At 37.2% G+C, this 27,822-nt stretch overlaps 1 protein-coding gene across 3 annotated transcripts in view; it reads left to right on the top strand.

Moving 5' to 3' along the window:
* LOC127850194 (macoilin-like) overlaps nucleotides 1–27,822 on the top strand; it is a 67,703-nt gene that overhangs the window by 19,480 nt on the left and 20,401 nt on the right. For 2 of the 3 annotated variants that reach the window (XM_052383032.1, XM_052383034.1), the window contains exons 5-10: nucleotides 5,600–5,666; nucleotides 9,576–9,672; nucleotides 14,251–14,707; nucleotides 16,456–16,614; nucleotides 20,493–20,672; nucleotides 22,378–22,513. In XM_052383032.1, coding sequence (XP_052238992.1) covers nucleotides 5,600–5,666; nucleotides 9,576–9,672; nucleotides 14,251–14,707; nucleotides 16,456–16,614; nucleotides 20,493–20,672; nucleotides 22,378–22,513 — 1,096 coding nt within the window. The remainder of the gene's footprint in view (nucleotides 1–5,599; nucleotides 5,667–9,575; nucleotides 9,673–14,250; nucleotides 14,708–16,455; nucleotides 16,615–20,492; nucleotides 20,673–22,377; nucleotides 22,514–27,822) is intronic. The other variant, XM_052383033.1, reaches the window with a different exon arrangement.

The raw sequence follows: 27,822 nt of genomic DNA, 5'->3' as shown, positions 1-27,822 counted from the left end.
CAAATGAGAATAATAATTTATAATCCGTAACACACTTCCGATGTTTGAATGTTAACACGACGTTTACAAATGCTTCCAATATAGTCATCATGTATATTTCCCGACAAAAGAGCTCGAAAAGTATGCGGCAATGTACAAGGTCAAGGTATACGAGCGTGCAAGTATTGATTTTTTTATACAAACTGTGTAGCTCAAAGCATTGAATTCTGTTGATTTCGGTTAAATGTTTCTTTGGTATTTTTAAAACAATTAAATCGCCAACAATTTGATATTTCTTTAAAAGTCATTTCAAATCAAACACGCTGTATCCGTATCGTTACTGATAGAAGTAAAACATAATACCTTGACTTGTTAAGTTTTGTTGTTGTGAGAGACCATCTGAGTAAACGCCGAAAAATATATGCAAACTGTTATTTTTGTCAATGCCCTTTGATCCATTCTCGCACTTAATTGGCAGCGCCATCCTGTTGTTTCTGTGATTGTCACATCTTTTCTCAGTTTGAACAAGTACAAAGAGTGCCAGTTAGACACTAGAACAAACACTAACACCCGCTGGACAGGACACAATCAATAATCAAATGTTTAGTTTTTTTTTGTTTTGGGCGTGAAAAGCCAGAGAAATGCATGTACATTATACATCATCATCAAATTTATTGAAGTCTGCGAGCGCTAAGTGCTACGTTGATATACTCGGGGGTTTTTTCAGCAAAACAAACACAATGTTTAATGGCTTTAATATATAGGCAATGATGTTATAACAACATATTATATAACACGATGTCATAATAACATATATTTGACATTGAACAGTAATGTATTTCCGGCTTATCAAGCATTGTGAATGTATGTACAACGCTTGGAAACCTGAAACAGAAAATAAATAAGTATAGCATAATTTAGTCCTATTAATTAGACTTAATCTATCGATGACATTTAACCTTTAAATGAAATAGTTGCTTAAACAATTTTCCGTGTCTTAATGCACGAATATTTTGCTAAACACTGTTAACAAAAGGGCTGCACATTTTAATTGTTAATGAAATGCAAAAATAAGTCTTAACATAATTGATAACGTCAATAAACACACACGGTAAGATCAAAGTTTATTTGGAAAACTTATGTCATATTTCTCGTAAATTACCAAATTATTAGTTTCGACTAAATCAAATACCATGTATAGAGAAACAAGGTATTTATAACCGACCAATGATGAAACACTATGCAACTTTCAATTTACACAGTGCTACATGTATATGGCAACAATATGGAATTTGAACAGTGGTAGTGTATTCGGGCCTGGAATATAATTGCTTGTAAGTTTTAATAAACATTCTGCTAATGCAATTAGTTAAATAATGTTTACATTTTATGTTCAATAATAATTGCATGATCATTCTGCGCTGTAATATTAATTTGGAGCCGTTAAAGCTTTATTATTTATTTTATCCGACATTACTTCATCAAGTTCATGTCGGAACGGGAGTATTTTAGCTTATACGCCCATTGTATCAACAACAAAAGCTTTATTATTGCAATGTATAATGTAAGTGTATACATATATGTTACATGTACATGTGAGTGTAACCCTCAAGGTAACTCGCTTAAAAAGATGAGTCACGGCGGTTCGCGGTGATTCGTGCTGATTGCGTAACAGCGAGATACATCGCGCGACGGTCACCGTGGAGTCGCTGAGACATCACTCAAATTTTCTTGTCGCTCTGAATCACAGCGATTTGTCACGTTGCATCGATTGCGGTGATGCGAGAATTGCAACAAAAATCACGGGTCGCGTAGTGTACGTAAAAATATCCGTTACAGCTTAGGCAACAACTGTTGTCAAAATTCAATTATATTGATCAATAAAAATAGATTGAAGTATTCTCCAACTTTACTGTTGAACATTTATTGACAAAAAACTATCGTGTCTACATGTACACATATCATATCACAGATATACTTTGTTCAAGAATTAAAGAGATAGAAAAAATGTTCTTAAAACCAACTATTTGCGATACTTATGATATTAAATGCAGCTTGTATTTGAGAATAAATATCACAATTAAAATGCATTTTAGTTTTGCATTGGTTGTAGATAAAGAGTAGAAGCGTAGAGGAATTCTTACCAGCAACACTTAAAAATGTGAAAAATTAACAAAAATTAAATGAAGTATGAAATTTCATTTTAAATCATAAATACAGATTGATATACAAAAGTCATGTAGGCCTACATGGATGATATGTGAAATACAGTATTATGTGAAAGTCAGAAATACCATTATTCTAATTAATTTTATATACAGATGTACATCATGTATGATATGTGAAATGCAGCAGTATTACCGTAAAACGTTGTGTATAAGGCGCATTTGTGTACAACGCGCATGTACTTTTTGAAGCAAAAAAAATCGGGAAAAAAGTTTTTGAAGCAAAAAAAATTGCCGGTTCGCATGTTTTGATTATAGCCCAGCTACACAAAACTTGACAGGTGATGCAAATTGCTCGATAATCGCAACCCCAATCTTGACAAGACATATGAAAACGTGTAAACAAACACAACATCAATTTTCTTAACACATTTGAAAAGCAAGAAAAAGCAAGAAAAATAATCATTAATATATCAGGAAAGACCTTGCCGACATACTATTGTAAATCGATAAGTGCCCCCAAATAAATTGTGTAACCCTAGTACAGTAGGGTATAATATTGTAGGAAAAAACAATAAAATTTAAATGAAAATGGCTTCCTTGTTTTTCATTTTCTTCTTCAAATTTATTTGATTTCAATGCTCTGTACGTACCTGAAAAAGATAGAAAATATCGATGTTAACTTTATAACGTTTGTCCATCTATATTCAGATTGTAAATATAACACAATTATTAATATAGTTACAGTTAAAAAAACGGGGAACAGAATACAGGGAAAAAATGTCTTGGCGTGGCTGTAGTTGTGCATAACGCGCATTAAGTTTTTAAAATTAAATTTGGGGATAAAAAAGTGCGCCTTATACACAACGTTTTACGGTACTTGAAAATCAGAGTATCATTGTTCTAAATAACTTTGAATGGAAAAACAGTGAAAACATATTTTAATAATAGAGCACACTAAGTCTGTACTACCGCCTGTCTGCTCAGCACTCGTCCTGTTTTGAAGTTAAGTATGTACGCCTGTCTGTATGAAGTACTTTTATTATTTTGAACTCCACCTTCCCAGAATAGTTTAGTTCCTTTGGGTCTCAGGTGAGCGCCTTAGGGCCCATGGCCCTTTTGTCTAAAAAAAGCTGCAGTGCAGCTTCAAAGCGCAATAGGTGGCTTTTTATTTAACAAACACAGGTCTTGTTTGTAATAAGAATAATTGCAATAAATTATTGTTTGTGTATGTCATGCTATTTGTTGCAGAATTAAGTGCCTTTGAATTTATGGCATTTCGTCTACTGAATGTAATAACTAGGGTAACTGACATTTTGTGAATTGTTTAGGAACGCATATTTTCCGACATTTTCTGAAATACAGTAAGAGCACTTAGGTTATTTTTGCATTCAAAATATTTCAGTGTTAAATTGTGGTAACTGCTCCTTTCTCAATTGTTTATTGTTTTAAAAAAGACATATCAATTTGGAGTTTTGTTTGGTTTTTTAGGTGTTATAATAATACTAATCAGAAAATTTCAATACGAAAACATGTTTATTATTTTAATAAAACAGTTTTTTGCTTCTCCTGAAAATATAAAAAAATGTCAGTTACGCTACTTTTTATGTCCCCTACTATAGTAGTGGGGGACATATTGTTTTTGCCCTGTCTGTTGGTCTGTCTGTTGGTCTGTCTGTTTGCGCCAACTTTAACATTTTGCAATAACTTTTGTCCCCCACTATAGTAGTGGGGGACATATTGTTTTTGCCCTGTCTGTTGGTCTGTCTGTTGGTCTGTCTGTTTGCGCCAACTTTAACATTTTGCAATAACTTTTGCTATATTGAAGATAGCAACTTCATATTTGGCATGCATGTGTATCTCATGAAGCTGCACGTTTTGAGTGGTGAAAGGTCAAGGTCATCCTTCAAGGTCAGAGGTCAAATATATGTGGCCAAAATCGCTCATTTTATGAATACTTTTGCAATATTGAAGATAGCAACTTGATATTTGGCATGCATGTGTATCTCATGAAGCTGCACATTTTGAGTGGTGAAAGGTCAAGGTCATCCTTCAAGGTCAGAGGTCAAATATATGTGGCCCAAATCGCTTATTTTATAAATCTTTTGCAATATTGAAGATAGCAACTTGATATTTGGCATGCATGTTCATCTCATGGAGCTGCACATTTTGAGTGGTGAAAGGTCGAGGTCAAGGTCATCATTGAAGGTCAGAGGTCAAATATATGTGGCCCAAATCGCTTATTTTATGAATACTTTTGCAATATTGAAGACAGCAACTTGATATTTGGCATGCATGTGTATCTCATGGAGCTGCACATTTTGAGTGGTGAAAGGTCAAGGTCAAGGTCATCCTTCACAAGGTCAAGGTCATCCTACAAGGTCAAACATCATATAGGGGGACATTGTGTTTCACAAACGCATCTTGTTACATTCAGAAAAGTACATGTGTTCGTAATGTCGATTTCGAAAATTTGGTGAAAACTTTTTTTTTACCAAAAAGGTTGACTTAATATATTAACAGTTGATGTATGTCACCTTCATGAACACAAAAAATGGAAAAAAGTAAAAATGTACAAAAATGTCAGTTACATGACTTATTACATTCAGTAGACGATTTACTAGTATTCAATCAATCAACTTGAAACCTTGTTGTTTTGGTGTGATTAAAATAAAGCAGCAAAATTCAAAATTGTATGATTAATTTAAGTCAAGTTTTGCACATGCTAGAAATTAGCCATTGAGAGGGTAGTTGTCGTCTTCAATGTTTAGTTTACATTATGTCATATATTTTAGTTTTGATCATGTGATCCAGTTTCAATTAAGCCTCTTTCTGAGAAAACTAGGCCTAATGCATGTGGGTAACGTGCTGTCCCAGATTAGACTGTGCAAACTGCATGGGCTTATTCGGGACAACGCTAAAGTCACATGCATTAACCCTTTCAGTGCGGGAACCGAATTTTGAAGGCCTTTGAAAACAGTTTAGATCCAGATGAGACGCCACAGAACGTGGCGTCTCATCAGGATCCAAACTGTTTGCTATTCTGATAGTATTCTTTGAGAAAAAAATCGAAGAAAATGCTAATTTTAGAAATTCAGCAGGCGACATTTTTGCAGATGACAAAATTCCCAGCATGCAAAGGGTTAAGTCGAGTCTTCCAAGAACAAGGCTCAATTTATCAATGAACATTTTGTATGTGTTTATCTTTCAGTATTGGATACCCGGTTGTCACATATTTATCAATGAACATTTTGTATGTGTTTATCTTTCAGTATTGGATACCCAGTTGTCTCATATTTATCAATGAACATTTTGTATGTGTTTATCTTTCAGTATTGGATACCCAGTTGTCACATATTTATCAATGAACATTTTGTATGTGTTTATCTTTCAGTATTCGATACCCAGTTGTCACATATTTATCAATGAACATTTTGTATGTGTTTATCTTTCAGTATTGGATACCCTGTTGTCACATTAGGATTTGGATTCAAGACATATGTCTCATATAAATTGCGCTTGGTAAGTGTCAACATACAAGCCTAGCTCTGAAGAGATCCAGGGTACTGTTTTACTAAGCAACTTACGCAAGTCTTAGACTTAAGCACATATTTTAAAATAATTGAATTTCATTTATTTTCATTAATTTTTACTTAGAATGTAACATTATATGATGAATTTCATTAAAACATACCATATGTCAATGTAGCAAGAATTTGAAGGAACTATACTGAATTTAAAATAATTATGTGCGTAAGTCTACGAATTGCGCAAGTAGCTTAGTAAAACGGTACCCTGGGCTGAATGCAGGGCTCCTCCTAGCAACAAAATTTATGTAGCCAACATTTTCATCAAATAGATTTTTTCGTAGCCAAAGTTTTAGCCAAGCATTAGGGAGCATCTGTTATAAGAAGTTTGAAACTGTCCTTGGTTAAAAACTTAAAAACAAATAGTATAAGAGTACTTGGTAGTATAATGTACTGCAAATTGAGTACTTGGTAGTATAATGTACTGCAAATTACGTTTTTGGTAAATTTAATACAATGCAGTCGGAAAAAACTAAGAAATCTACCGATTGATTTATTAAATGATTTAACTTAACAATATTCCTGCAACACGGCTTGGGGCACCAACGATGCGGACAGTGGTGAATTAGTCATTTGTGAATAACCCTGTGTCATTTCTGTCAGCAATATCATGGGTTTTGTTTGTGTTGTTGGCTCTTTAACCAGGTTTTCCGAAGGAAAAATTATTAGATTCGCGAATGTCGGCGGGCGGGCGGAACAAGCTTGTCCGGGCCATAACTTTGTCGTTCATTGTGAGATTTTAAATCATTTGGCACATTTGTTCACAATTATTGCAGGGTGTGTCGCGCAAAAGAATTACGTTGAATTCTCCAAGGCCAAGGTCACACTTTGAGTTCAAAGGTCAAAAATGGCCATAAATGAGCTTGTCTGGGCCATAACTATGTCATTCATTGTAAGATTTTTAAATCATTTGGCACATTTGTTCACCATCATGGGACGTTGTGTCGCACGAAAGAATTAGGTCAATATCTCCAAAGTCAAGGTCCCCACAACTAAAAATAGATTTATTTTGAAACAAGGGGGGTAACTATGTACAATCAGTTCAGTTTGAGTTGTCTCCCTTTATCAGACTTTTTTTATGTCCCCCATCCACTATAGTGGGGGACATTGTTTTTTGACCTGTCTGTCTGTTGGTCTGTTTGCTTCAACTTTAACATTTGCAATAACTTTTTCAATATTCAAGATAGCAACTTGATATTTGGTATGCATGTGTATCTCATGGAGCTGCACATTTTGAGTGGTGAAAGGTCAAGGTCAAGGTCATCCTTCAAGGTCAGAGGTCAAATATATGTGGCCAAAATTGCTCATTTTATGAATACTTTTGCAATATTGAAGATAGCAACTTGATATTTGGCATGCATGTGTATCTCATGGAGCCACACATTTTGAGTGGTGAAAGGTCAAGGTCATCCTTCAAGGCCAAAGGTCAAAACAAATAAATTCAAAGCGGCGCAAAAGGGGACACAGTGTTTCTGACAAACACATTTCTTGTTTTCAAATTGAAAACATGTTCTTGTGACATTTTTTATCTCTTGTTTATCCCTACTGATTGGTCTCTACTGTGTCAAGTTCTGGGATATAATCTTGACCAGTTACTAGCAAAAATGATGATGGCAACCAGGTGTAATCCTCGTGGAAATTGTGCATTTGCAGCATAATACTTGTATTTGAAAAACATGTATTTCCACACGTAAAACTTTTCACAAATTATCATGGAATTAATTACACACAATTGTAAATGTTTTGATGAATTCTCGAATGAGAATTATTACATTTCAGAAACACACTACAGAACTTTTAATGTTAACAGGACAGTAACAATTAGCAGACTCAAATACACAATGCTCATGTATTTTGTGTTCATCCTTTGTCGAGACAAAAGTGTGGAAAGTGTGCACATGTGCATGGGAAGCATCGATGTATTGATTTTTGTATAAAAAACATAGAAGCGCATAAAACAAGGAGATCTTGATTTTAATGCTGTTAAAAGTTTCATAGTGCATTTTAAACAAAATTATTGTGGATGATTCAGAATTGAAAATTCTCCTTAATTAATTTAAAATCAAACATGCTTAATATTTATTGTTTCTGTCTTTTAAATAAGTAATATATAAAAGAGTTATTGTACTGTACATTCTATTTAATCCGGGGAAAAAACAGGATTTTGTGGTGGGTGTTGTGAAAACATGCTCAGCAGGTCAATTGATCCATTTTGTGGACTGCGATGTTTTTACGCAGAAGGATACTAACCAGGAAAAAAACACATTTTTTGCTAAACGATTATTATAATCGCCAATATTGCTAAATTTTTGCCATTCACGATTTTTGCAAACGACAGTGGAAGCCCTGTACATGCATGTGCGTAAATTGTTGTCCCAGATTAGCCTGTGCAGTCCGCAACAGCTTATCAGAATGACACTCTCTGCCTAGACTTAAAAGAGACTCCCTTAGAATGATAAATCAAGGCAGGAGTTGTCTCTCCTGATGGGCTTGTGCAGACTTTACAGGCTAATCTGGGACAACACTTTCAGCAAATTCCTGAAGCACATTTGTTCCCATTACGGGGCTCATATTGATAAATTAAATAATAGTTTCGACCATTTCTTTCTCTTTTTTACCATCAATATTTTCTGCGTAGAAGAACCTATTCCTGTGAACACTTAAGTCAGTAAAGAGATGTTTGAATGTGTAGGAAATCAAACCAAAAGTTATATTTTTATGCCCCCCTTCGAAGAAGAGGGGGTATATTGCTTTGCTCATGTCTGTCGGTCGGTCGGTCTGTCCGTCCACCAGGTGGTTGTCAGACGATAACTCAAGAACGCTTGGGCCTAGGATCATGAAACTTCATAGGTACATTGATCATGACTTGCAGTTGACCCCTATTGATTTTGAGGTCACTAGGTCAAAGGTCAAGGTCACGGTGACCCGAAATAGTAAAATGGTTTCCGGATGATAACTCAAGAACGCATACGCCTAGGATCATGAAACTTCATGGGAAGATTGATCATGAATCGCAGATGACCCCTATTGATTTTGAGGTCACTAGGTCAAAGGTCAAGGTCACGGTGACCCGAAATAGTAAAATGGTTTCAGGATGATAACTGAAGAACGCATACGCCTAGGATCATGAAACTTCATGGGTAGATTGATCATGACTCGCAGATGACCCCTATTAATTTTGAGGTCACTAGGTCAAAGGTCAAGGTCACGGTGACCCAAAATAGTAAAATGGTTTCCGGATGATAACTCAAGAACGCATACGCCTAGGATCATGAAACTTCATGGGTAGATTGATCATGACTCGCAGATGACCCCTATTGATTTTGAGGTCACTAGGTCAAAGGTCAAGGTCACGGTGACCCAAAATAGTAAAATGGTTTTCGGATGATAACTCAAGAACGCATAGGCCTAGGATCATGAAACTTCATAGGTAGATTGATCATGACTTGCAGATGACCCCTATTGATTTTGAGGTCAAAGGTCAAGGTCACGGTTACCCGAAATAGTAAAATGATTTTTGTATGATAACTCAAGAAGGCTTTTGCCTAGGATCATGACACTTCATAGGTACATTGATCGTGACTCGCAGGTGACCCCTATTGATTTTCAGGTCACTAGGTCAAAGGTCAAGGTCACAGTGACAAAAATCGTATTCACACAATGGCTGCCACGACAACGGACAGCCCATATGGGGGGCATGCATGTTTTACAAACAGCCCTTGTTTGTATAGCTATCAATTTTCAATATGTTGAATGATATAAATTGAATTTCATAATGATGTGCCGTTATTTTCTCTTTTGGTATGTGATGCACTTTTAAGCATGTTTCTTTAATTTTTTATAGCGCAAACAGAAAGATGTACAGAAAGACAATGATTTTTATTTTCAACTTATACAACAAGCACTGCCTCCAGAGTTACAAAATGTAGAAAAACTGAAAGGTAAGCATTTATAGTGCACCGTATTGTTATAGCCTATATATGAGCCTGTCTCTGGGAAACTGGAAGTGAATGCATGTGCCTAAAGTGTCGTCTCAGATAAGAATGTGCAGTCCACACAGGCTAATCAGGGAAGAGTCCTTTAGCTTAGACTATTAACAGCCTTCCTTAAAACAAAAAATACATTAAAGCGGAAAGGGTTGTGCCAGTGTAGCCTGTCCAGACTGCAGTGTTGTGCCAGTGTAGCCTGTCCAGACTGCAGTGTTGTGCCAGTGTAGCCTGTCCAGACTGCAGTGTTGTGCCAGTGTAGCCTGTCCAGACTGCAGTGTTGTGCCAGTGTAGCCTGTCCAGACTGCAGTGTTGTGCCAGTGTAGCCTGTCCAGACTGCAGTGTTGTGCCAGTGTAGCCTGTCCAGACTGCAGTGTTGTGCCAGTGTAGCCTGTCCAGACTGCAGTGTTGTGCCAGTGTAGCCTGTCCAGACTACAGTGTTGTGCCAGTGTAGCCTGTCCAGACTGCAGTGTTGTGCCAGTGTAGCCTGTCCAGACTGCAGTGTTGTGCCAGTGTAGCCTGTCCAGACTGCAGTGTTGTGCCAGTGTAGCCTGTCCAGACTGCAGTGTTGTGCCAGTGTAGCCTGTACAGACTGCAGTGTTGTGCCAGTGTAGCCTGTGCAGACTGCAGTGTTGTGCCAGTGTAGCCTGTCCAGACTGCAGTGTTGTGCCAGTGTAACCTGTCCAGACTGCAGTGTTGTGCCAGTGTAGCCTGTCCAGACTGCATAGTGTTGTGCCAGTGTAGCCTGTCCAGACTGCATAGTGTTGTGCCAGTGTAGCCTGTCCAGACTGCAGTGTTGTGCCAGTGTAACCTGTCCAGACTGCAGTGTTGTGCCAGTGTAGCCTGTCCAGACTGCATAGTGTTGTGCCAGTGTAGCCTGTCCAGACTGCAGTGTTGTGCCAGTGTAGCCTGTCCAGACTGCAGTGTTGTGCCAGTTTTTTTCCTGTCCAGACTGCAGTGTTGTGCCAGTGTAGCCTGTCCAGACTGCAGTGTTGTGCCAGTGTAGCCTGTCCAGACTGCAGTGTTGTGCCAGTGTAACCTGTCCAGACTGCAGTGTTGTGCCAGTGTGGCCTGTCCAGACTGCATAGTGTTGTGCCAGTGTAGCCTGTCCAGACTGCATAGGCTTATCTCCAACAACACTTTGTGCACACGCATTAAGCCTGGTTTTCCAAGAGTGCAGCTCTTATGTAAGATTGATTGCATCTTGAGACTGCATCCTGGGAAGAACCAGTACTTTGTTTCTTTGGGTTGCTACCTAGGAATAGATAAAAAACAAAAAGGTCAAAATCACTATGACTCAGTATTGACAAATGGTTTTGCTTAAAAATTGTATCTCGAATATCTTTCATTGTAATGAAACATGTTACTTCACTTGGATGCCTTATTTGGAGATCGCATGAAGGATTACTGGGATCAAGATCAAGTTGACTAAATAGATTTTGTGTGGAAAAATGCTATGAGTTTATAGCAACAGTAATCCTTATTGGCAAGTACTACATTTTCAATTTTGTTAAAAAAACAACACTTGAATCTCAGACAAGAACAAAGGAAGATTTATGCTCTGTTTTCCAACAGTTTTTTTCTATGCTCCCATCGAAGAAAAGGGGGCATATAGTGATCGGACTGTCCGTCTGTCGGTCTGTCCGTCTTTCCGTCACACTTTCAGTTTAGGTTTTAAAAAATGCTCATAACTTCTATGTCCCTTGAGATATAACCTTCATATTTGGTGTGCATGTAATATGGACAAGGCTTTTCCATACGCACAAATTTGTTTACCCCTGTAACCTTGACCTTGAACTTAGGGTCCGCGTTTAGGTTTCGAAATCTGCGTTTAGGTTTCGAAAAATGCTCATTAATTCTATGTCCCTTGAGATATAACCTTCATATTTGGTATGCATGTGTATATGGACAAGGTCTTTCCATACACACAAACATTTTTACCCCTATGACCTTGGCCTTGAACTTAGGGTCTGTGTTTAGGTTTCGAAAGCTGCGTTTAGGTTTCGAAAAAAGCTCATAATTTCTATCAAGCGTTTATATGGGGCATAAGTCATCCTATGGTGACAGCTCTAGTTTGTAATAAGAGCAGTGTCTTTTTTGTCAAATCCAAATGTCAAAGTAAATATTTTTCCCAAATGACTGACTTACATTCCCAATTTCAGGCTTCCAAAAAACAATATTAACAATTTTTAGCTCGACTATTATATATGAAATATATGTAGTGGAGCTATCCTACTCACCCCGGCGTTGGCGTTTCTTTAAGCGTGCAAATGTTAAAGTTTTCGTACTACCCAAATTATTTTCTTTGTCCCTTGACATATTGCTTTCATATTTTGCATACTTGTTTACCAACATGACCCCAACCTATATACAAGAGCAGACAACTCTATCAAGCATTTTTTCATAATTATGGCCCCTTTTCCACTTAGAATATGCAGCAAATGTTAATGTTTGCGTACTACCCAGAATATTTTCAATGTCCCTCGACATATTGCTTTCATATTTTGAATACTTGTTTACCATCATGACCCCAACCTATAAACAAGAGCAGACAACTGTATCAAGCATTTTGAAAGAATTTTTGCCCCTTTTATACTTAGAATATGCATATTATTGATAAATCTATGTTATAGTTTGCGTACCACCCCAAACATTTCCTATATCCTTGACATATTGCTTTTATTAGCTCGACTAATATAAATGAACTATATATAGTGGAGATATCCTACTCACCCTGGTGTCGGCGTTTCCGTTCCCGTTAGCTGCAAATGTTAAAGTTTGCGTACTACCCCAAATATTTCCTATGTCCTTTGACATTTTGCTTTTATATTTTGCATACTTCTTTACCAACATGACCCCAATCTATGAACAAGAGCAGACAACTGTATCAAGCATTTTGACAGAATTATTGCCCCTTTTATACTTAGAATATGCATAGTATTGATAAATCTATGTTAAAGTTTGCGTACCACCTCAAATATTTTCTATGTCCTTTGACATATTGCTTTCATATTTTGCATACTTCTTTACTAACATGACCCCAATCTATTAACAAGAGCAGGCAACTGTATCGAGCATTTTGACAGAATTATTGCCCCTTTTATACTTAGAATATGCATATTATTGATAAATCTATGTTAAAGTTTGTGTACCACCTCAAATATTTTCTATGTCCTTTGACATTCTGCTTTCATATTTTGCATACTTCTTTACACCAACATGATCCTAATCTATAAACAAGAACAGACAACTGTATCAAGCATTTTGAAAGAATTATGGCCCCTTTTATACTTAAATAATTGAACAATTTGCTAAAATTGCCATAACTTCTTTATTTATGATCATATTTGATTCATACTTTGACAAAACAACACTTACCTGACATACCACAATGCACTCCACCAAAACCATCACCCTTGCCCCACCCCAGAATCCCCCCCCCAAACAAAAATAATAAATAAAAATGTGTTTTTCCATATTTTTGAAAGATCATCTACATGTATTAAATGACCACCCACCCACATTATACCCCCCCCCCCCCTCTCCATGATGGCTTACGTTATACTGTCAAGCACTCGAATAGTCGAGCGCACTGTCCTCTGACAACTCTTGTTTGTAAATACAATAACCCTATGCAACTCAATTGATTGTACCTTTATATATATAACATTAAAAACACTTAAAAATACAAATACATAGCATTTATAAAGCTCACAAATTATTTGCATATTCTATTGCACTTATGATTGCAAATTAAACATTTATAATAAGACGAACAATTTTAAAGCGGGTAAATATGATCTTGTTTATTTATGATCATATTTGATTCATACTTTGACAAAACAACACTTACCTGACATACCACAATGCACTCCACCAAAACCATCACCCTTGCCCCACCCCAGAATCCCCCCCCAATTCTGAAATCAAAAAAGGCTGTACAGCCGAACTCGCCAGCATGTATATCATGCATGTATGATGTGAATCTAAATTTAGTTTAACGGTTCATTTAAAATTCCTGCAGCGATATCGATTCATACGACACACGAATACTTACTAAAAAGACGAATGCATCGGTTATTGTAGGAAAATAATTACGAATTATCTTGGTCACAATCGGCTCGGGGCGCTAATTTGTATTTGCTGTTTTTTAGGAAATTCGTCTTAAATGTATCATTTTTCTTGCATATTGTGTGTTATTATAACACATTTGTATCAATATTGTACAAATCAGCACATATAAAAATCGTATATACCCGCTTTAAGCAATACTGTTAGATAACTTTAAAACAATCAGAATTTACTATTCTAGTTTATAAAAATGGGGACTTTGTATTTATTAGACTGGTATGTTAATTGTTTGTAAAATTGTCCAAACAAATGTGTTCTCAGCCTTGATCTAAACGTGGCTTCAGATTGACAATTCTTAAGTTACTCTGGTAGATTGTTGCACTATCCGACTTTAACTCTATTTTATAGTATTTGGTAGCCCTCATTCCCAAAACAAACACACTGAAGAGTTTTCTCTTTCAGCAATACCTGCCATTCCTGAAGAGGAAGAAATCTCACAGCTCCCTGCAGAAACTATAAAAGCACCCCCAGTTACATCATCAACAGCAGCAACAACGGCAGCTTCAACAGCATCCGTCACACAGTCATCATCACCAAACCCATCAAAATCAACGGGCAAGGATAAAGAGAAATCAAAAGTCACAGATGATTTAGAGATTGATGATGATGCCCAGTATATTGAGCAAAAACAGGCGAACAAAGCCACCGATATAAACAGTTTTAACGAAAATGCTGAAAATTTTGCAAATGATCAACAAGCTAAAACTTACAAGCAGAATGGAATAAGCACGAAAGTCCATAGTGTGAAATTAAACAGTAATGAAAAGAAAAGCTCTTCAAAGCCAAAGAATTACAACAAACCTGATATATCATCAGCAGCATTTGCCAACAACAGGGATGAGTCTGCATATTTACAAAAGTAAGTGGGCCATGCTTTGTGAAAAAGGGATTATATGCATGTGCATAAAGTGTCGTACCAGATTAGCCTGTGTGGACTGCACAGGCTAATCTGGGACAGCACTTTACGCACATGCATTTAACCCCCTTTTCGCAGAGCATGGCTCAAGTTAAGACTTGTTTATAGGCATCGGAAGAGCTTATTGATTAATGGATGGCAATATTCAGCATTTTAATGTACTTTTTCGACTTAACCCTTTCCCACTTAGATAAGCATTTTCAAGCACTTGTAGTCCCTTAGAAAGTTAAAATTAATAAAAGATCTTTCTTACAAGATTTAAGTTTTTAAGGCTTCATTTCCAGCCCTTAGATACTGATAAGCAGCAAACAGCATAAAACCTGAACAGAATGCGAGAAATATGTTTTGGTTTTATGCTGTTTGCACATAGCAATTTTCACTTTGCCTCCAAGTGGGAAAGGTTGAAGATTTGTGTATGAGCATCAGAAGAGCTAATTGATTAACAATTGGCAATATTTAGCATTTGAATGCACGTTTTTGGATTAATCTGTGTCAATAGTCAATTTGTAGTGTACTGGATTTTCAATCAGAAACGTACAAAGTTTCACCCACAGCTTAGTTATTATGCCCCCCTTCGAAGAAGAGGGGGTATATTGCTTTGCACATGTCAGTCAGTCTGTCGGTCTGTCGGTCGGTCCACCAGGTGGTTTCCGGATGATAACTCAAGAACGCTTGGGGCTAGGATCATGAAACTTCATAGGTACATTGATCATGACTTGCAGTTGACCCCTATTGATTTTCAGGTCACTAGGTCAAAGGTCAAGGTCACGGTGACCCGAAATAGTAAAATGGTTTCCGGATGATAACTCAAGAACGCTTATTCCTAGGATCATGAAACTTCATATGTACCGGTACATTGATCATGACTCGCAGATGACCCCTATTGATTTTCAGGTCACTAGGTCAAAGGTCAAGGTCAGGGTGGCCCGAAATAGTAAAATGGTTTCCGGATGATAACTCAAGAACGCTTATGGCTAGGATCATGAAACTTCATAGGTACATTGATCATGACTGGCAGATGATCCCTATTGATTTTCAGGTCTTTAGGTCAAAGGTCAAGGTCACAGTGACAAAAAACATATTCACACAATGGCTGTCACTACAACGGAGAGCCCATATGGGGGGCATGCATGTTTTACAAACAGCCCTTGTTTCATGATGCGTTCAACCCCAAGTGAGCAAAATTGACACAAGCCCTTCTTTAGTTAAGTAATCATAACTATATGTTTCTGTTCCCTTGAACTTACATGTCACAATGTTATGACAGAAGCATTAAGTGTTTTTAATTTGTGGAGAAATCTACTTCAGCATTTTCAAGTGAGTGAAATGAAGTGTAGATGTGCATGGCTATATTTTAAGTCATTATTGTGACAAAGCTGTAAGACTTGTTTGGGGATCAAGGTACTCATGCATGTGTGTAAAGTAGCGCCCCAGTCTGCAAGGCCAGGGCTAATCAGGGACCACTTTTTGCAACTAAACTGGATTATCACTGAAAAAAACTTCCTGTGAACAAAACATTCTATTACCTCAAAAGCGGAAAGTGTTGATCCTAATCATACTGTGGGGACTGCATATACTACTCTTGGATGATAATTAATGCACATGCATTTAGCCCCATTTTCCCAGAATTATGCCTAGCCCCATTGTCCAAGAATTAGTCAGCAGGCAGTGTAAACATTTTTTCTTTGCAGGTTAGAAAATGATGTCAAGAGATTGAAGAATGACTTACAGACAAGTAGAAGCACAGAGTCCGAGCTGAAATCTCAGATCAACAGTTTTATTCTGGGTGACAAGAACACACGGTCTGAACTATATCAGCTTCAGCAGGACAATGAGAATTTACAAAACAAGTAAGCTCACAATGTTTTTCTTTTCAGTTAACTGAATGCAGGCTATATGCACAGCGTTTCCTAGATTCTCATTTTTTCATACTTTTTCCATATATATATATATTTTTAAATTGCTCCTTGTTTTTCTTAGTTCTAGTACTGTACACTCCACGCGTTTTCCCCAATTTCCCTCCATACTCCACGGTGATTGACCTGGAGGGAGATTAAGAAAATCCTGCCAGATGCGGTGTTTGCATGATTTTGGACGCGGCGGTTAACGATCGGCAAAACTGATAAGCCGACACGGCGGCCCTCGGCGTTGGCAACGCGGGGGAAACTCCGCATTTTACGAGATAACGATCAATTTAATTTTGTTTGACTTCCTGATTTTCAAATAAAATTACATTTATTACAAGTACATACATGTACATGTAGTATAATATTTACAATTAAAAAAAACAAAACAAGATAGATCGATCCTGACGTGGTTGTAGAAGTAGTTGTTGTTGTATAGAAAACTCGTTGATTTACGACAAACAAAACGTCGTCTTTTAGCTAAAACTTACCAATTAATATAAACACAGTTTGCAACATTGTTTTTATTTTGATAATTTAATCCAAAGTTTTCATGTTAGCAGGTGATTTTCTATACTGAACATGTAAACAAATGACCGAGGACCCTAAAAATCTCGCAAATCTGTGTGAATTGACAGTTTGACGTAATCAAAGAAAAGCCGCTTCCTGTCTAAAGGCATAACTTACTCAAGTAAACACGTTCAACGAATGCATAAGGAATGGTTTTAATTGTCGGAACAAAGTCAATTCTCTGCTCGCTAATGCATTTATTTTCTCTTTGAAGTTAGGTTATTCCATTGATTGCTAAAAGAAGGTGGTAACTATTGAGTTGATGGTTGCATTTAATATTCACAGTTGTATTCTTGTTGCGTCGACATTCAAAACAATGTTTACCAGTAATTATGGACCAAATCGGCAAAGTGACATTCACACATGTTAATCCCTTTTGTCAAAACACTGCAGACAGCAGTCTACACAATAGGTCAGTAGACAAGCTTTGCGTGTTTTCATAACGTCAAACACTTAAAATCCAGTTCCGCCCAGATGTCTTCTTTAATCAGTTTACAGTACAATTACTGTTAAAATAATTACTCTACTAAAATACCGTAACGATAAAGATTCGGCGTGTATGATTTGAAATTATTTTGGAGGAAATATCAATTTATTCGGGATATAATTTTGTTAAAAAGTACCAAAGAAACTTTTAACCGAAATCAACAAAATTCAATGTTATCTGCGCTATAAAGTTTGTATCAAACAAATCAATACACGCACGCTTTGCAGGAATAGACCTTGTACATTGCAGCATAATTTTCGCGCGCTTTTGTCGGGAAATATACATGATGACTGTATATTGGAAGCATTTGTAAACGTCGTGTTAACATTAAAAATCGTAGTGTGTTTCGGATTACTAATTATTATTCTCATTTGTAAATTTTACGGAACATTTATTCTTGTCTTATATGTGTTATGATTTAAATATTAATTTGTCAAATGTCTTATACTCATTCATATTGTAGACGTACCTGTGAATTAAAAACATAATTTTTATACTTATTAATTTTCTATACAATTATCTTTTATATACATGTACTACAGTATTTAAACAATTTATTATAACAATGTTTTTATTTTTTGGCATGCCCAGTAGCACACTCAGCAGTGAGTGGTGAGCTTTGTGAGCTTTGTGAACCTGTGATGTCTGGCGTCCGTTGTGCATATGTGCGTGCGTCCGTCAACAATTTGTTTGTGTAGATAGTAGAGGTCACAGTTTTCATCCAATCTTTACGAAATTTGGTCAGAATGTTATCTTGATGAAATATGGGTTGGAATTGTATTTCGGTCATCTGGGGTCAAAAACAAGGTCACTAGGTCAAATTATAGAAAACCGTATGTAGACAATAGAAGTTTTAAGTTTTCATCCAATCTTTATGAAATTTGGTCAGAATGTTTATCTTGATATAATCTGGATTGGGATTGTATTTAAGTCATCTGGGGTCAGAAACTAGGTCACAAGGTAAAATCATAGACTAACCATGTGTAGACAAAAGAGGTCACAGTTTTCATCAGATCTTAATGAAATATGGTCAGAATGTTTGTCTTGTTAAAATCTGGGTTGGGATCGAATTTGGATCATCTAGGGTCAAAAACTAGGGCTCTAGGTCATTGTTAAAAAAAACTTGTGTAGACAGTAGAGATCACAGTTTTCATCCAAACGTAATAAAATATAGTGAGAATGTTAATCTTGATGAAATCTGGGTTGGGATTGTAATTGGGTCATCTGTGGTCAAAAACTAGGTCACTAGGTCAAATCCTAGAAAAACCTTGTGTAGACAATGGAGGTCATAGTTTTCATAAGATCTTAATGAAATGTGGTCAGAATGTTTATCTTGATAATATCTGATTTTGGATCGTATATGGGAAATCTGGGGTCAAAAATTAGGTCACCGGTCCAATTCTAGTCAAACCTTGTGTAGATGAAAGAGATCACAGTTTTCATCTTAATGAAATTTTGTCAAAAATTATTAATTGATGAAATCTGGCTGGGGATTGTATATGGGTCTGATAGAAAACAAGTTGATGTAGCAAGGTTAGTCAGGTGAGCGATTCAGACAAGTTGATGTAGCAAGGTTAGTCAGGTGAGCGATTCAGAGCCATCATGGCCCTCTTGTTTCTTATCTTTCTGTTGTTTCATTAATGTTTTTATTTATTTTAAACAATCTCCAGATATTTAAAATATTTTTTTGTTCCCTTGCATCCGTGATAGGTACAGTAGAATTTTAAGTTTTCTTTTGTAGCACCAAGATGGATTGCTACAGTGCATTGATGCTTACATAGTTTTTGGTTATTACTATTCCTTATCTATGAATCTCATCCAACCTCACTTTTAACCTGACCTTATTTAGTCTTAAATAATTAGTCAATAATAAAAATGGGTTATCCGTCACCTGCATACTTTTGCTGTTGTTGCGTATGATCAATGCACCCATATCATTCAGCATAACGTTCCTCTTGATCTACACCTCTTCACAATAAATCAAACCATGTAGGTGTTAATCTGTGTTTGACAATTATGCATGCCCCATTCGGAGTCATGTGTGTTTGTCAAATACAGATTCTTGTTTTGTAGGGTTTTCCAAGTTGTGATTAGGTCTGAAAAAAGACAGATTTTGATAACCAATGCTCTGAATTTGCTTCACTGCGCATATCCCATATATTTAGTTAACTTTCTTTTTTTACACGGTAATTGTAGTGTTTGTGTATCATGGTGAGCTTTTGTGATCGCCTTTGGTCACTAGGTCAATTTAAAGAAAAAACATGATAATACTCTTGAAGTGTCTTTTTGGTCAAATCTTCATGAATCAGCTTGCACTTTTTATGCCCCCAGTCGGGTGGCATATAGCAGTTGAACTTTCCGTCAGTCTGTGCGTCCGTCCAAAAACTTTAACATCTGCCATAACTTTTGCAATATCATGGAGCTGCACATTTTGAGTGGTGAAAGGTTAAGGTTATCCTTTAAGGTCAAAGGTAAAAAACAAACAAAAAACATTCAAAGCTGCACAGTAGGGGGCATTGTGTTTCTGACAAACACATCTCTTGTTCAGAATAGTCTATTTATTGGAAATTTAAAAGGTCCCATTTATTTTTTCAAGTCATGTGATGTATATTGTGTACTTAAGTTTGTTTGCAATAGTGCTATCCATCTTTTCTCAGGGAACGTTCACATTGTCTCAAAACACTATAATTAAAGAGTCTTGCACCATCAACAACAGTGAAATATATAGGTTTAAATTACAAAAAAAAAATTCATTTACCTTTCACAGACTTCACAATTTGGTGACCTGCCGCCAGAAAGACAAGGAAAGTTTATCTTCACTGGAGCGCAAGTTGACAGACGAGAAGAAAGCAAGAAGTGCTTTAGAACAACAGCTCGCCTCAGAACGGAAAGCAAAGAAGGCAGAGGACTCTGCAGCAGCCAGAGCTGTGGCCTTGGTCACCGCCAGGTAGACTTTATGAGCTGGGTTCTGGCTAAACTGGGCTTAATAGTTAGAGAAGGATGCAGCAGCATGTGCTGTGGCTTTGGTCGCAGGTTACTTGCGGGAGACAATTGTTGATGCCCTGTTTGTCTGGTAGTTAATTAGTTCTCCTTTACAGTGGTTCCCATAAAAGCGGAAAGTGTCATCCAGGCTGATCTGGAACGACAGTTTATGCAAATGTACTAAGCTCCCCTACAGCTGCAAGAATTGTGTTGTATGTCACTTGTCAGTGACAGGTGCCAGTGTGCTTCCCAATAAACTTTGGCAAAGCAATACTTTCCATCTGTCTGTCTATCTGTCTGTTCGCTGTCTGTCTGTCTGTCTGTCTGTCTGTCTGTCTGTCTGTCTGTCTGTCTGTCTGTCTGTCTGTCTGTCTGTCTGTCTGTCTGTCTGTCTGTCTGTCTGTCTGTCTGTCTGTCTGTCTGTCTGTCTGTCTGTCTGTCTGTCTGTCTGTCATTTAGTTAGTTCTCCATCACACTTGTTTTCTGTTTATTATCTTGAGACCTGTTCTTTGAAGCATTATTATATATTTAAGCCCTGCTTTGAGAAAATGGGGCTTAATGCATGTTAGTTAAGTGTCACCTCAGATTAGCCTTAACAGGCTTATCATGGGTAACAGTTTCTGCCCAGACTGGCTTCTCCTTTGGAAGAGACTTGATATACCCTCAGATCCAATGATCAGGGGTATTTTTTTTAGCCTGTCTGTCTCTCATTGTATTTGTCTGTTACTGTATGTGTGTCACAAAACTTTAACATTGGTCATAACTTTTGCAATATTGATGATAGCAACTTGATATTTGGCATGCATGTGCATCCCATTGAGCTGCACATTTTGAGTGGTGAAAGGTCAAGGTCAAATAATCCTTCAAGGTCAAAGTTAAAATTTTAATTCAAAGCGGCGCATAAGGGGGCATTGCGTTTCTGACAAACACATCTCCTGATAAAAACGAAAAGTACTGTTAAATCTAAAACTGTCTTTCCTGGATAGCCTGTTCAGACTGCTCTGACTAATTTAGGCCGACACTTTACTCTCATATATAAAGCCCTTTCTCCCATAAAAAGCAAAGTGAAAATGGCTTTTGAAACCAGCATAAAGACAAAGGAGCCTATGAGTAACTCTCAGTCTGTTCAGGTTTTGTGCTGTTTGATGATCATCAGTATCTAAGGTTTAGTAATGAAGCCTTCAAAACTTGAATTTAGTAGGAATTTCATTAAATTAAATGTTAATTTCTAAGGGACTACAAATGCATCAAAATAGGTATCTTAGTAAAAAAGGTTTTAATAGGTATCTAAGTGGTGAGGGGGTAAATAGGTATCTATTAAAGTGGTGAAGGTTTAAATAGGTATCAAGTGGAAAAGGGTTAAATAGGTATCCAAGTGGAAAACTGTTCAATAGGTATCTAAGTGGTGAGGGGTTTAATAGGTATCTAAGTGGTAAGGTGTTAAATAGGTATCTTAAGTGGTGAGGGGTTAAATAGGTATCTAAGTGGTAAAGGGATAAGCCCTATTGTCCAGGAGAGTGACTCACATTTATTGTTAGACGTACCATCAACTTTGATGCTATCAGACAAGAATGCTGTTCAGATTGGTTAGGGTTACAATTTGTGATCAGATGTTATAAATACTAGGATTTCTGAGTTATGTTGTATAACTTTCTGTGCATTTGTGTCAGGGGAGAATGCTGTACAGACGTGTGCTTGTCCCGGCGTAGAGACACAGAGAACGATCTACAGCAGTTAAAGTGGGATCTGCAGAACAGAGAGGACAGGATCAAACAGCTCGAGAAAGAGGTCCAGGTACGTAGTTATGTAAGTGATGGACCTTTTTGGACTTTTAATTTCTATAACATTAGTACTCTTTCTTTAGACTTGTATAGAAAAATACACATCTCTGTAACTACAACATTCATATGTGCTGTATTTGGTATGTATGATGTCATTGTCACACTGTATATTTTTCCTCTACTTATTGTCAACTATTTAATGTTTGGAATGTAACATTGTATTGGTTATGGTTGCCATTATCTTAAACTACTATTGTCATAAATCTTGTTTGCTACACTTCTAATTTTACCCATGTACAATATTTCAGGGCTTTCCCTAGCACAAAATTTCCTTTAGCCAAAGTTGCCTTTCAAAGACAAAATTTTCCTAATTGTTATGCCCCTGATCGAAAGATCGGGGGTATATTTTTTTTGGCCTGTCTGTCTGTTTGTCATTCATTCATTGTATATGTGCGTCCCAAAACTTTAACTTTGGTTAAAGTTTGATAACTTTTGCACACCTTGGCGTCGGCGTTCGGTTAAGTTTTGCGTTTAGGTACACTTTTCTCATAAAGTATCAATGCTATTGCATTAAAACTTGGTACACTTACTTACTATCAAGTGGGGACTGGGCAGGCAAAATTAGATAATTATGGCTTGCATTTTGACAGAAATATGTGCCCTTTTTATACTTAGAAAATAGAAAATTTTGGGTAAGTTTTGTGTTTAGGTCCATTTTATTCCTTAAGTATCAAAGCTATTGCTTTCCTACTTGCAACACTTACTAACTATCATAAGGGGACTGTGCAGGCAAAGTTATGTAACTCTGACTGGCATTTTGACAGAATTATGTGCCCTTTTTATACTTTGAAAATTGAAAATTTGGTTAAGTTTTGTGTTTAGGTCCACTTTTTTCCTAAAGTATCAAAGCCATTGCTTTCATACTTGCAACACTTACGAACTATTGTAAGGGGACTGTGCAGGCAAAGTTATGTAACTCTGACTGGCATTTTGACGGAATCATGTGCCGTTTTTATACTTAGAAAATTGAAAATTTGGTTAAGTTTTGTGTGTAGGTCCACTTTTTTCCTAAAGTATCAAAGCCATTGCTTTCATACTTGCAACACTTACTAACTATCGTAAGGGGACTGTGCAGGCAAAGTTATGTAACTCTGACTGGCATTTAGACATATTTATGTGCCATTTTTATACTTAGAAAATTGAAAATTTGGTTAAGTTTTGTGTTTAGGTCCACTTTTCCTAAAGTATCAAAGCCATTGCTTTCATACTTGCAACACTTACTAATTATCGTAAGGGGACTGTGCAGGCAAAGTAATGTAACTCTGACTGGTATTTTGACGGAATTATGGGCCCTTTATACTTGAAAATTTGGTTAAGTTTTGTGTTTTGGTCCACTTCACCCCTAAAGTATCATAGATATTGCTTTCATACTTGGAACACTCGCAAACTATCAGAAGGGGACAGTAAAGGACAAGTTGCATAACTCTGGTTGTCATTTTTACCGAATTATGGCCCTTTTTTGACTGAGTAACTTTGAATATATGGTTACATTTTGTGTTTAGATTCACTTTACTTCTAAAGTATCAAGGCTATTGCTTGTAAACTTTAAATACTTTCATGCTATCATGATGGTACTGTACCTGGCAAGTTAAATTTTACCTTGACCTTTGAATGACCTTGACTCTCAAGGTCAAATTATTAAATTTTGCTAAAATTGCCATAACTACTTTACTTATGATTAGATTCGATTGATACTTTGACAAAACAACTCTTACCTGACATACCACAATTGACTCCGTCCAGTCCAAACCATCCCCCACGCCGCCCCCCCCCCCCCCCGAATCCCCCACGCCGCCCCCCCCATTATTATTTTTTTTAATTAAAAATCATCTATTAAATGACCACCACACCCTCACACTATACCCCCCCCCGCCACCCCCAACCCCAAAAAATAATTTTCATGCCCCCAGTAGGGTGGCATATAGCAGTTGAACTGTCCGTCAGTATGTCAGTCAGTCTGTCTGTCAGTCCGAAAAAAACTTGGCCAATACTTTTTCACTTTTTAAGATAGCAACTTGATATTTGGCATGCATGTGTATCTCATGAAGCTGCACATTTTGAGTGGTGAAAGGTGAAGGTGAAGGTCATCCTTCAAGGTCAAATGTCAAATTTATGGTATCTGTCCGTCCGAAAACTTTAACATTGGCCATAACTTTTTCAATATTGAAGATAGCAACTTGATATTTGGCATGCATGTGTATCTCATGGAGCTGAACATTTTGAGTGGTGAAAGGTGAAGGTGAAGGTCATCCTTCAAGGTCAAAAGTCAAATATATAGCACTGTTCGTCCGAAAACTTTAACATTGGCCATAACTTTTTTAATATTGAAGATAGCAACTTGATATTTGGCATGCATGTGTATCTCATGAAGCTGCACATTTTGAGTGGTGGAAGGTCAAGGTCATCCTTCAAAGTCATCCTTCAAGGTAAAAAAAAATAAATTCAAAGCGGTGTTCTCATGAAGCTGCACATTTTGAGTGGTGGAAGTTCAAGGTCATCCTTCAAGGTCAAGGTTATCCTTCAAGGTCAAAGATCAAAACACAAATAAAAAATTTCAAAGTGGCATTATCATGAAGCTGCACATTTTGAGTGGTGGAAGGTCAAGGTCATTCTTCAAGGTCAAGGTCATCTTTCAAGGTCAAAGGTCAAAAAAAATATTTAAGGCGGCGTTATCATGAAGCTGCATATTTTGAATGGTGTAGGTTCAAGGTCAAGGTCATCCTTCAAGGTCAAGGTCATCCTACAAGGTCAAAGGTTAAACAAAATAAAAATAAAAAATCAAAGCGACGTTATCATGAAGCTGCACATTTTTAGTGGGGAAGTTCAAGGTCAAGGTCATCCTTCAAGGTCAAAAAATAAAATAAAATAATTTCAAAGCGGCGTTCTCATGAAGCTGCACATTTTGAGTGGTGGAAGGTCAAGGTCATCCTTCAAGGTCAAGGTCATCCTTCAAGGTCAAAGGTAAAAAAAAATCAAACAAATCAAAGCGGCGTTCTCATGAAGCTGCACATTTTGAGTGGTGGAAGTTCAAGGTCAAGGTCATTCTTCAAGGTCAAGGTCATCCTTCAAGGTCAAAGGTCAAAATAATAATAATTTCAAAGCGGCGTTATCATGAAGCTGCACATTTTGAGTGGTGGAAGTTCAAGGTCATCCTTCAAGGTCACGGTCATACTTCAAGGTCAAAGACCAAAAAAATAAATATTTGAACGCGGCCTTTTAATAAAGCTGCACATTTTGAGTGGTGGAAGTTCAAGGTCTAGGTCATCCTTCAAGGTCAAAGGTAAAAAAAAAAAAAAAAAAATTTCAAAGCGGCGCAATAGGGGGCATTGTGTTTCTGACAAACACATCTCTTGTTTTTTTCAAACATGGTTAAAAAACACAAATATTTATTTTTATTATTTTATTTTTGAAATACTGTCCAACCATCCCACCCAAGAATCCCCCCCCCAAAAAAAAAAATTATTTTGCATTTTTTTTTTTGGAAAATAATGTAATAAATGACCACACCCCCACACTATACACCCCTCTTCACTCCACCCCTACATCCTTTGTGATTTAAATTGAGATAGGTCCCTACACCTTTAAAAAGAAAAATAGATAAGCGGTCTGCACCCGCAAGGCGGTGCTCTTGTTATTATTTAATTTATGTATTTTATTTTTGAAGATGATCTAGTTCAGGGCTTTTTATCCCCCCTTTCAAAGAAGAGGGGGTATATTGTTTTGCTCATGTCAGTCCGTCCATCCGTACGTATGTCCGTCAACCAGATGGTTTCCAGAAGATAACTCAAGAACCCTTAGGCCTAGGATCATGAAACTTCATAGGTACACTGATCATGACTCGCTGATGACCCCTATTGGTTTTGAGGTCACTAGGTCATTTGTCAAGGTCACGGTGACCTGAAATAGTAAAATGGTTTCCGGATGATAACTCAAGAACGCTTACACCTCGGATCATGAAACTTCATAGGTACATTGATCATGACTCGCAGATGACCCCTATTGGTTTTGAGGTCACTAGGTCAAAGGTCAAGGTCACGGTGACCCGAAATAGTAAAATGGTTTCTCGATGATAACTCAAGAACGCTTACACCTAGGATCATGAAACTTCATAGGTCCATTGATCATGACTCGCGGATGACCCCTATTGATTTTGAGGTCACTAGGTCAAAGGTCAAGGTCATGGTGACCCGAAATAGTAAAATGGTTTCCGGATGATAACTCAAGAACGCTTACGCCTTGGATCATGAAACTTCATAGGTACATTGATCATGACTCTCAGACAACCACTATTGATTTGCAGGTCACTAGGTCAAGTTAACAGTGACCGACACAATTAAATGGTTTCCGGATGATAACTCAAGATCGCTAAAGCCTAGGATCATGAAACTTCATAGGTACATTGATCATGACTCTCAGACAACCACTATTGATTTGCAGGTCACTAGGTCAAAGGTCAAGTTAACAGTGACCGACACAATTAAATGGTTTCCGGATGATAACTCAAGATCGCTAAAGCCTAGGATCACGAAACTTCATAGGTACATTGATCATGACTCGCAGATGGCCCCTATTGATTTTCAGGTCACTAGGTCAAAGGTCAAGGTGACCCAAAACAGTATAATGGTTTCCAGATGATAACCCAAGAACGCTTATGCCTAGGATCATGAAACTTCATAGGTACATTTATCATGATTCACAGATGACCCCTATCAATTTTCAGGTCACTAGGTCAAAGTTCAAGGTCACGGTGACTACTTAATAAAATGGTTTCCGGATGATAACTCAAGAACGCTTACGCTTAGGATCATGAAACTTCATAGGTACATTGATCATGACTTGCAGATGACCCCTATTGACTTTCAGGTCACTAGGTCAAAGGTCAAGGTCACGGTGACACGGATACAGTAAAATGGTTTCCAGATGATAACTCAAGAACCCTGTGGCCTAGGATCATGAAACTTCATAGGCACATTGATCATGACTTGCAGATGACCCCTATTGATTTTCAAGTCACTAGGTCAAAGGTCAAGGTCAGAGTGACTCTACACAGTAAAATTGTTTCCGGATGATGTCTCAAGAATACTCATAGGCCTAGGATCATCAAACTTCATAGGTGCATTGATCATGACTGGTAGATGGCTATTGATTTTCAGGTCACTAGGTCAAAGGTCAAGGTTACAGTGACAAAAAACGTATTCACACCATAGCTGCCACTACAACTGACAGCCCATATGAGGGGCATGCATGTTTTTTTGTTAGCTTGGCTGTTTTGGG

Source organism: Dreissena polymorpha, chromosome 11, assembly GCF_020536995.1.
Source record: "Dreissena polymorpha isolate Duluth1 chromosome 11, UMN_Dpol_1.0, whole genome shotgun sequence".
NCBI classification, from domain to species: domain Eukaryota; kingdom Metazoa; phylum Mollusca; class Bivalvia; order Myida; family Dreissenidae; genus Dreissena; species Dreissena polymorpha.
This window is presented reverse-complemented; position numbering and strand designations above follow the sequence as displayed.